Source organism: Wasmannia auropunctata, unplaced genomic scaffold (assembly GCF_000956235.1).
Source record: "Wasmannia auropunctata unplaced genomic scaffold, wasmannia.A_1.0 LD335985.1, whole genome shotgun sequence".
In the NCBI taxonomy this organism is placed as follows: Eukaryota; Metazoa; Arthropoda; class Insecta; order Hymenoptera; family Formicidae; genus Wasmannia; species Wasmannia auropunctata.
In genome coordinates, this window is record NW_012026905.1 from 444,456 (window position 1) to 455,477 (window position 11,022).

The 11,022-nt window shown below is 47.0% G+C and overlaps 1 protein-coding gene across 1 annotated transcript in view; it reads left to right on the forward strand.

Annotated features, from left to right (window-relative positions):
• LOC105454416 overlaps positions 1-6,901 on the forward strand; it is a 7,623-nt gene extending 722 nt beyond the window's left edge. Inside the window, exons 3-13 of the mRNA XM_011697006.1 lie at positions 87-268; positions 567-829; positions 896-1,082; positions 1,734-2,014; positions 2,096-2,496; positions 2,576-2,721; positions 3,470-3,801; positions 3,897-4,031; positions 4,136-4,320; positions 4,472-4,626; positions 5,729-6,901. Of these exons, the coding sequence (XP_011695308.1) occupies positions 87-268; positions 567-829; positions 896-1,082; positions 1,734-2,014; positions 2,096-2,496; positions 2,576-2,721; positions 3,470-3,801; positions 3,897-4,031; positions 4,136-4,320; positions 4,472-4,626; positions 5,729-6,901 (3,440 nt within the window). The remainder of the gene's footprint in view (positions 1-86; positions 269-566; positions 830-895; positions 1,083-1,733; positions 2,015-2,095; positions 2,497-2,575; positions 2,722-3,469; positions 3,802-3,896; positions 4,032-4,135; positions 4,321-4,471; positions 4,627-5,728) is intronic.
• The last annotated feature ends 4,121 nt before the right edge of the window (positions 6,902-11,022 follow it).

Sequence of the window (11,022 nt, forward strand, 5' to 3'; positions counted from 1 at the left end):
GTCGGCGGGGGGGGGGATGCGCGATGGGATGTGCCTGCCTACCCCGCCGGCGAGACGTCTACTCGGTACGGTCTTCTCTTTCGCAGGTGGCCTTCCTCAGAGTTTGAGCGGCAGCGAGACCGACGTGTCCACGTCCAACGAAAATCTCAGCAACGAGGAGAGGTATGTCATAAGGCATACGGCGCGGCAGGAGCCGCAGGGTCAGGAGAATCAGCAGCAGAGCCCCTCGAGGTCTTCCAGTCACAAGGAGAACATACCAAATATTCAGGTGCATCCCCGAGGCTTATTGCAAGAGCTATGAAAGTGTTTCGACCGCCGAACAGCGGAGCCAGCTGAAGGACTTGCCATAACAGTGTGTTGGCCACCCACATTTTGTAACAACGGAGAAAATTAAGTCTAAAGTTAAAGTGATGGACGTCAGAGTTTATTTTTCCGTTTTTTTATAAAACGTAAAATGTGGGCTAGCCCACTGTGGCGGCAAGCCCTTCAATTTGCGCGAATGTGTTCCTTGGCAATTGTCAGTGTGTCGTCTTGTCGTCTAATTCTTGTGATCTGTCGCGATGCAGGGTAACCTACATAATAACAGGAACAGCCTGAAGGAGAGCTTGAACGGGTCCAACAGGAACAGCCTGAAGGAGAGCCTGAACGGCTCCAATCGGAACAGCCTGAAGGACAGTATCAATGGATCGAATCGGAACAGTTTGAAGGACAACCTGAGCAACCGCACCAGCGGCTCGAACCGGAGCAGCCTGGACGTCTCGACGAGTTCCTACAACACGTTAATTATACACAACGCCAACGACGACAACTCGTGGATACCAACTGGAAGGTAAGCACCGCGCGTTTTTTAATTAATGACCTACCAAAGAGATTACTGACGCATCTGCGCGAACAGGCTGTCGGGTATAGTGAGAGAACATGGAGACGTGGGTTACTTGTACTGCGACGGAAAGGGCCATTCCAACAGTCCCACGATACAGTCCCTGTCCAATCTGCCGCACGAGGATTACGTTCACGAGCAATCTGGCGGTGGTTGCCAAGAAATCACGGACATCCCGGATGATTATCTTAATCAGTCTCAGGTATGGTCTACCGTGAGCGATTAGTACGGTAATTAATTGGATTAATAATCGATACGCGAATGACTTATAGTGACAGCAAATATACAGGATGAGGTATCTGAAACGAAACAGCGGAATATGTCAAAAATTAAAGGGGGGTCAAAAATTAAATAATGAAATAAAATATATCTAATCTAATAAAGATCCTATTCTATTTAATCTATTCTATCATATCTAATCTAATAAAATCTAAAATTCCCCAAAAAATCGATTTTTCAAAGTCACACGGAGCTCACCTTCACTTTTTTGGAATGATATAATTTTGTTACATAATGTCATTTCTCTGATTATTTTACATGTAAAAATATTAAAGTAAACTTGTCTAAAAATCAATACTTTACCTTATCATGCCACATTTCAACATATAAAATATAAAGTATATCTCGTAAACAATTAATTTCTTGACAATTGTATCTTAATACTTTTATGCATAATTTGCTTCAAATCATACAACTTTTTGTCTGAAACATTTTTACTTGGCGAGTTTAGTTTTCGACTTTATATTCCGGTGTTTCATTTTAGATCCCTCATCCTGGTGTGTATATATATAATTCGAAGTTAAATATAAAATAATACGTATTTCAAATTTGATTTCGGTCTACGTATTCGCAGGTCTTGAAACATCTGGCGAAAGAGGTGAAAGTGCCACCGTATCCCAACAGCAGTGGCAGTCTAGAGATGAGATTAGGAGAGATAAGAATAAGAGATGGGGGGAAGCAGAACGACAGCGAGTACGAGGGCAGGTCGACACCGTGCTACGTACCCTCACTGTTCAAAAGCAAACACAGGCTCTTCGCACCGACGGAAAAGCTGACTGTGTCGCGATCGCAGCCGGATCTGTCGAGGATCAAGAAGGACATCGACAATTACAACCTTCGAACAATGTCGCCCCGGTAACGCAATTTAATAAATTATTTTATGCCGCGCGCAACAAACGCCGCGATATCTAACGCGGCTGGATATCCCCCCCACAGACCGCAGACTAAGGGCCGCGAGGAGTTGGAGAGGGAGGCGGGCGACGTGTGGCCGTCGGCGGAGATGATTCAGATTGTGATCCAGGAGAACAGCGCGTTGAAGCTCGAGCTGGATCACTGTTACAACAAGGTCGCCAAGACGCAGAAGATGGAGCAGGAGATCGCGAAGGTGCATCGCGTTCACGAGGAGCTCGCGGCGTCCTGCGAGCGGCGGGAGAAGCTGGAACGTGCCGCTCGGCTGAAGCTGCAGACCGAGTGCCGTCGTTTGACCGAGCTGAACCGCGCGTACCGAGACCAGATCGACCTGCTGTCCGCGCGCACGGACAGCCCGCCGATCGTCGAGACAATGCGGAAGGAGCTGTCGCAGCGCGAGCTACTCATCGGACAGCTCCTCACTCAAAGTGCGTATCGTCACGCTCGCGCAAAGTAAAGCTGTGACGTCTCGTTCTTCAATTTATTTATCTTTTCGCGTGTCTTTAGATAAAGAATTGACCGCGGCGAAGGAGAGGCAGGAGATTGAACTGGCGGCCCAGCGAGCAACTTTGCAGGAGCAACGTACGCACATCGACATTCTGGATACCGCGCTGACGAACGCACAAGGCAACGTCGTGCGGCTGGAGGAAGAAGTAAATTGATTTATTAATAACGCTAAAAAGTCAAATAATTATATAAAAATTAAATTATATATATAGATATATAATTTATACTTTATATATATATATATATATATATATATTTGGTTACTTGATTATTTATGTATAGAGAATTATTTTTATAAATTATATATATGATATATATATAATTAATTATTTACGAATTTCTCTTTTCTTTTTAAATAAGATTAAATTAGATTTATATATATAATTAATTATTTACGAAATTTCTCTTTTTTTTCTAAATAAGAATAAATTAGATTTATAGATTTAACTTAAAGAAATTCTTATAAAATTTGATTATTTATGTATAGAGAAATATTTGTATAAATTTGTATTTTTATATATTAGATATATAATTATAAAAATAATTCTATTCTCTATACATAAATAATCAAGTTTTATAAGCCTGAATTTCTTTAAGTTAAATTTATAAATCTAATTTATTTAAATAGGAAAGAGAAATAAAACTTGATTACTCATGTATAGAAAATTATTTTTATAAATTATGTATATTATATAATATATATAATTTATAAAAATAATTCTATTCTTTGTATATAAATAATCAAGTTTTATAAGCCTAAATTTCTTTAAGTTAAATTTATAAATCTAATTTATTTAAAAAGGAAAGAAAAATTTCGTAAATAATTAATTATATTTTTAACAATCATATTTTGTAGATATTGATTAAAAGAATCGTTTCTGTATATTTGTACAGTGTCGAAAGAAGCAAGTTTACGTTGAGAGAGTGGGCCAGCTTCAGCGGGCCTTGTCCTCGCTTCAGGCGTCTAGCGATAGACGCGAAGAGACCGAGAGACAACTGAGGGGCCAGCTGGAGAGGGAGTTGCGCGAGGGCGGCGGCGGCGGTGGCGGCGGTAACGGCAACGAGCAGTCGTCGAGCGGCGAGACGATCGCGGAACTGAAGCGACGATTACGCGAGCGGGACGAGAAGATCATGTCGCTCGAGGGCGACGTCGCGAAGTGGGAACAACGCTACCTCGAGGAGAGCGCGCTGAGGCAGGCGGCCATCGACGCTGCGAGTTTGCCGAAGTGAGTGGAGCTCTGCACGCTTAGAGTTCGTCCCTTCCCGTTTACGCTCGCTTACTTCTTCCTCACGCTCTCTGTTTTATTTCCGTGATTTCCAGAGACGCGAAGATCGCCGCTCTGGAGAAGACCAGTCAGGACGCGGAGAAATTAATCGCCGAGGCTCGCTCGGAGAAGATGAGACACATGGACGAAGTGCACGCCGCGCAGAAGAAGCTGGCCGATCTCGAATCTAGGTAAGAGGAATCATACCCGTGAATCGAGTCTCCGCAGCGGTCGCTGTATTCACTGAAGGTCGATCGCACGTAAATGATGACCGCATGTTTCCTCGCTCCAACAGAATGAAGGATTTGGAGTCCAAGCTAGCCGAGAGGGACGCCATGATCAGGGTGCTGCAGAAGCACACGTACGACAAGGCGGACAGCAGTAGCAGCAGCGGCGTGGGCAGCTACCCCGCCGCGCACTCGTCCCACTCGAGCACGTCGGCGGATCATCACACCGCGCTGACGAGCACGCCGGAACTCGGTAAAGAGAGCCTTCACCCTGGACCCGTCACTCATAGTCGGCTTAAGCTCACTCACAATTACCCGTCGTTAATAACCCCATCGCGAATCACGGTGACATACCTGTAGTAACGCCTCTCTTCTCCCCTTTTCTTTTTTTTCCGCACGAAAAGTGAGCAGCGTACTCGGCGGCGGCAGCGGCTACGGCAGCACCGGCTCTTACGGCGTTACCGACAGTTATAAGTATAGAAAGCAGGGCAGCTTCGAGCAGACTAATAAGAGTCTCGACGATCAACTGAAAGAGCTAGACTCACAGCTGCTTAGCAAGGTAGGCAGAAACTAGGTGGTAGCGTGTAATTCCGTTGTCGCGATCGTTCTCCGACCGGACGATCGATTCACGAGGAGCTTCCCCGAATTCTTGAATCTCGCGAATCGTCGGATTTCACTTCGCGCTCCGCGTTGTATGTGCCTCGCGTCACATATATTTATTTATCCACGATCACACACACGTGCGCGCGCTGTCCGACATCCATTTGTCATCTTGCTCACATTGATGTTTTTAACCATGTTCTCTTTTTTTTTTCCATCAATAGAGATATACACGTGTTAATTTAACGGACGATCGTTATTTTGAGTTCTTTAGCAACCACTTTTAATAGTCGCCGCTGAATCATGCAAATATTACAGGTCACACGTACGAAGGTATCCTTGCGTTGCTGTGTATGATGGGTGCTCTCCGGAGCACCTTTCGTCAGCTCGATCGTGTTTTCTTTTTTCTTTTTTTTTCTTGTTAAATCGCGAGAGAATAGTCAGCGTGTACGTATTTGTAAGTTGAAGGAGAAATCCCAAGAGCGGGTCCACAGTCGCTTCTCAAACGGCAGCAAATATTTGATGCAGTCGGAACGAGTGACATGCCGACTATTCTCTGGCTGGAGTTACTTGAAAGTTGATCGCATAACTTTTTGTGTGATTTAACAGAGCTTAAACCTGTATTTTATTTTTATTTTTTATACTTCTTGAGAGAATTTTATTGTGTGACACTTTTAATTTTCTCCGAATAACTTTCGCTGCTTTTTTTTTATACACATGTTGTGTGTGGCGCAGAGCATTTTTTTTGTGCCGTTTGTTTTATTTTTATTTATTTAATCGAAATATACATGTATTTAACCGTTTGCCGAAATTATGCTCGAGTAGATAGAAGAAAGAAATATCACGTTTTACACAGATTAATCTCTCTCATTTTTTTTTCTTTTTCGAATTGTTCCACTAATCCCTCCTCTCTCTGGACTCTCTCGCCCTCTCTCCCGTCTCTCCGTATCTCTCCCCCCGAATGTGCATGTGCGAGCGTTTTATACGGCGAGCACTAACCCCTTTTCCAGGTCCCGGCCTCCTGTCTGCAACCCGTGCGGGTTCTCTCTTTCTTGTTTCAGCGGGCACTTTGCTGTTTTCCAGGATTCTCTAATCCAGGCACTGCGTCGCGAAAAGGAAAAATACCCAAGCCACTACTGGCGGGTGTAGATAGCACAGGTACCTCGAGCACCGCCTCGAGCAAGAGCCGGCTGCTGGACGACTCGTCCGGCAGCGGCGGCGACGTGGTGTCGTCGAGCATAATCGAGTTCGCGAACGCGGCGGCCAGGCTGAAGGGCACCATCTCACGGCTGTCGGACGGCGCCGGCGGCGGCGGCAAGCCGACCGAGGACATGATGCTGCTCGAGAAGCAGGGCAGGAGCTCGCAGCGGCAGCGGATGACGGTGGAGGTGGGCGGCGAGCCGCGGCGCGCCGGCAGTCTGCCGCCGAGCTCGCTACCGCGTCCGCCGAGGGCACTCAAGGCGACCAGCGCCAACTCCCGCTACTGCCGTCTGAGCGACACGGAGACGCGCAAGAAGTCGGACCCCGGGCCGGGGATGCTGGACACGTCGAGCGGTGGCGCGGTCGGTGGCGGTGGCGGCGGCGGCAACGGCGGCGGCAGCTGTGGCGTGAAGGTGACACGTGACTCCTCCGGCAACTGCAGCATCGAGTACGGTAGATTCGACACCGGCGCCGCCGTCGCCGCGAAGGCGTCGCGCAGCAGGAAGAAGACCTCCATGGAGAACTTCATGGCGAACAGCTCGCTGAAGAAATCGTCGACCGGCTCGGGGATGACAAGCGGCGGCAGCGGCGGCGGTGGTGGTGGAGGTGGCCACGAGTACGAGAGGCTGCAGTCGCACGAGACGGTCAGCAATCGCAAGAGGTCGGTCTGCGCGTTGGAGTCTGCGGTGCGGCACAGGGAGATGCAGAGCCGCTCGTTCATACCGCCGCCGTCCCGCGGCCGCATCGGCGAGTACGGCCGCCTGAGCGACGGCGAGCCCTCCTCGTCGGTGGCGGCGGTGGCGGCGGCCGCCGCGGCGGCCGTTCTCAAGGTAGGCGGCAACACTCTGAGAAAGCAGACGGGAGCGGGCGGCGGCGGCGGCTCGTCCCGCGGACAGAGCACCGGCAGCACCGTGAGCAGCAAGAGCGGCCGCGACTCCGGCGGGACCGCCAGCAGCGAGGCGTCGACGGCCTCCCTGCCGCCGACCAGGGCGAGGTCGATACCGCGCCCCGGCAACTACCGCATCCAGTTCTGAGCGGATTTTGTACGCGACCTCGGACACCGTGGAGCCGAGCTCCAATGCGGCCGAGTTCGAGCCGAACGATTGCTGCTAAGCCTGCTCGCCGAGCCGAGCCGAATGTGACTGACTGAATTTACACAAGTGAGAACCAATCGTTCTCGATCGCTCGGTGAGTAAATCTTAGCTGGCATTGTTGGCTTCGACACGCTCAGAAGCTGGTCTCGAAACGCTTGATCTCGACGTTTTGTTCGACGGATTTTTGAATCTTTATAAGATAACCGTCCAACGAATATTCGTCTTGTATCCGAATCTCGACGGCTTTGGAGGGGATGAGTCCCTCCGACGAAGTCGGTTTTCCGACCGGTTGAGTTAGTTTAGGGTAAAATTATTGAAATTTCTGTAAGCTTGCGGTTCTGCAACGCAGTCCTAACGAATTCTCTCTTTCTCTCTCGATTTCATACGTATAATCGCAGCACTCGAGAGAGAATCTCACTGCTCTCGACGGAAGGATTCTGAGTTTTAATTGACTATTTAATTTATAATTTTAATTTTAATTTCTATTTTTTATTTATAACTATATTTTATTTAATTATAATTGATCTTAAATCAAAGAGTGCGACTACCAGACTGCTTCGCGGTTCGAGATCAATCACGTTTCGACGACCAGAGCGACGAGAGCCGCCACCACCACAAATGGGGGGTTGCACGCGGGGGAGTCCGGCTAGCGCGTGTCCGGCGCCGGAGGGTAAAGTACAAGTTTTCGCGAGGGACGATATCTCTCTCGCGCGCGTCGTCCCGACGTAGCCACCACGAGCTTGCGAGAACGCGAACGAGTAAGCGAACGCGATGCGAAGTTATGGCCATAACCCAGGAGGGAAGCGCCTAAGCTGGGCGCGTTTTCGCGCCATTTACGATTTACTATTCACTGTTTTAGTAAAGCCAATATATACGCCAGGCCATAAAAACGGACACGGACACCACGACCTATGGAAAAAAAAAAAACTAACGTAGCGACGTAGCATATGACCTAGTCATTACCAAAGTAACTCTCTCTCTCTCGGTAGAATAGGAAAGAAGAATTGTCTTCCCTGAGATATCGCGCCTCGCGCGTAACGGCGGCCTTTTTTTAGGGGGGCGAGAGAGAACGTCATAGAACTCCTCTCCCCCCCGTGCGAAGTGCCTTTCTCGCGGATCGCCTCGCGACGCGATCCGCCTCTTTGTTGCGAAAGACGTGCGTCTCTCCCCCGTTCTCCTTTTTCGCGAAAAGGAAAACGGGGGGTGCCGAAGGGTAATTTTCTTACCTACCCACAAAGTGGGAGGTGAGTGCGTTACGATTCCTCAGCCTCCGAAGGCTCGATCTTCCTGGACCGATAATCAGGTCTGGGATTGCCGAGGGAGGAGGGAGAGAAAGAGAGAGAGAGAAAAAGATCGAATCGCGAATGGGTGACCGCGACGACGCGCCTCTGCGTCCTGGCGAACACCGTTCTCCCTTCCTGCGTCTTTTTTTCGTTCATACTTTCTCTCTCTCTCTCTCTCTCTCTCTCTCTTTTTCTCGGTTTCGTAGTCGCAAGATACACGCACGCACGTTGCGCTCGATATAGAGACGATACTTCTTTTCCCTTAGCTTTATCTCGTAAATTGTAATAATCCTTCCTGAAGATCACACGTAGCTATAGAAAAAGTCGGATTATCTTATTTACCTTAGCTGTTATTTTGACGTTACTATTTTTTCAGGGCGCGCGACGATTAAGGTAGTCCCCTCTCCGCCCTCCTCCTCCTCATCCCCCGTGCTTAGAAGAACGAAGCGATAAGCGAAGGAACGCCAAAGTATAAAACTTTATCAGGTATATTGTCTCTTGCGATATATATGTATATATTTCTATATATCGTTACGTCCTTGTGTTCTTCCACTTTTGCTATAATATTCGCGATTTGCTGTATCTTCGATTGCTACGAAGCAAGAAAAAGATCTTCCCTAGGACTGTCGAATGATAAACATAAAGATATCTCGGCTAGTGACACGTGGAAAAACCTAAGCAGTAAAACGGAAACAATGAGCGAATCGGCCAATCACAGTTGAGAACACACACAGTTGAGATTTAAGGCGATAACGTAGTAAAAATTGATTTGCTACCGCTTATGTTTTTCTGTCACCAGCCTAAATAAGCATAAAGTGCCTTCCCGACATGTGAAGCGGGCTTCCGACATGACGGCTTTTATAATTCGTTAATCTCCTTGAATCAGTTTCCTATATTTATATGAAGAAGTTGAGAGTGAAATTAAAAAAAGAAAAAATATACATATGTATATATCGCAGAAGATTATATATATTTGCATATATAATATTATACAAGGTGATTCTTAATTATATGTTAATACTTCAGAGGGTGAAAATTCCTGATGTCTGTCGATTGATATTTCATCAATTCTTTTATTCCAAATTGGATTTCACGATTCTTTTCTTTCGCAAAACGTTCAAGATGTAAACGTACATCGTTACATTTTGGAGTAGAGTTAAATAAAGAAAGCGCTCACTTTTCGCTGTAATTCGTCTCTCTTTCAAGAATTTAGATAAAAAAATTAAGCGAGAGTTGAAAGGGTACACCAAGATTATTTGAAGAGATTTTAGAGACAACGCGCAATAAATATTTCGTGATCTATGTAAAAAAATAATCGATCGCGAGTTTGATTAATTAAATCGGATTAAAGTTTTGCATAATCTTATATCTTTTTAACTCTGATTTTTCGGGGATGTCGAAAAATGTAGGTATTGAAATGTTTGCTTAATCTCTTATAATTTTCTTAGGAAAAAAAGAGAAAAAGTATAAGCGCATTTTAATTGCAAAGTGAAGAAAATACTCGGAAAATTGAGATTTAATGCGACCTGTAATATTTAAATGAAAAATGGGCCTCTTGGTCTCTTGAATTCACCCCCTGAAGTAGAGAATATTTAATTACAGAATCACCCTGTGTATCATATAAATGTCTCCTAATATAATTTACCGTATTTATTTGTGTTACATATTGGAAATTAGTTATCTAATATATGCACGCGTACGCGCTTAATGTATATTTCCGTTTTCCCTCTAGCAGTTAAGCTGAAAATCTTCTTTCGAACTTGTAACATATACGAATACGGACCGATTGTGATGTAGCGCAGCTACGATACGCGCGTTTTAAGATAGGGCTCTCTAAAAAAAAGAAAAAAATAAATAAGAAATTAGCAACAGGTGTTACAAAATAACTGCGAGACGTACGTATCTCGCGAAATAGCGCGAGAGCTCCAATTCGGAATTGTCGAAGAAGGCCCTTGAATGAAAGCGGAGATGCGCGGTTTCCCTTCTGCGGGAGCGATACGTGGAACAACCCGACGAGTCGTGAGACAGGATCGCGCGTTGTGCACTGCTACACATGATGCCGTAATCGAGGGTGACAAACAGATAGACAATCTTGCGTTCAACGACACGGAATACCGGCGCACGTTTCCGCCCTTATATTCCGATCTTTTTTTCTCTCTTATAATCTGTCTCTAATCCAGCTACGCGAAAATTGCGAATCGCAACCGATCGGCTTCGTTTCTTCATCATCCCCCCCGACTTCGTTTTCCCGTCTCACGACCGGCGCGCGCGGGGAGAGACGGAAGCGGGCGAGGTGAGGATATCGCGAGGATCCAGTGTGTCTGGGTGTATGTGTGCGTCTGTATGCGTGTGTGTGTGTGTGTGTGCCTTCCTGCACGTGCAAGAATACCAAATTGCGACGTCACCAAAGAAAACGAGAGAGCGTCTACCATGCGAGAGCCCGCGGGCTGCGTAGCTCACCTGCGTGTCCGCGCGTAAATGATTTTTGTTATCGTTCCTAATGTAATATTCTCGCGCGCGCGAATTGAAGCGGAACATGCAGGACTCGAGAGACGGGCGCTTTCGCGAGAGATCTATGCCTCCTCCCTCAAGTCGGGCGGGGCGGCGGCGCCCGAGACCAGTATCCAGCCGCCAGATCGATTTTTCTTCGCTCTCTATTTTTGATACGATTGTATTTCGACAATCCGTTTCCGGATTTCACTTCTCACCGTCGTACTCGCTCCACGGCGATGCGTCACGTCGAGATCCGCGTTGCCTCGTCGAATGAAGCCCCCCCCC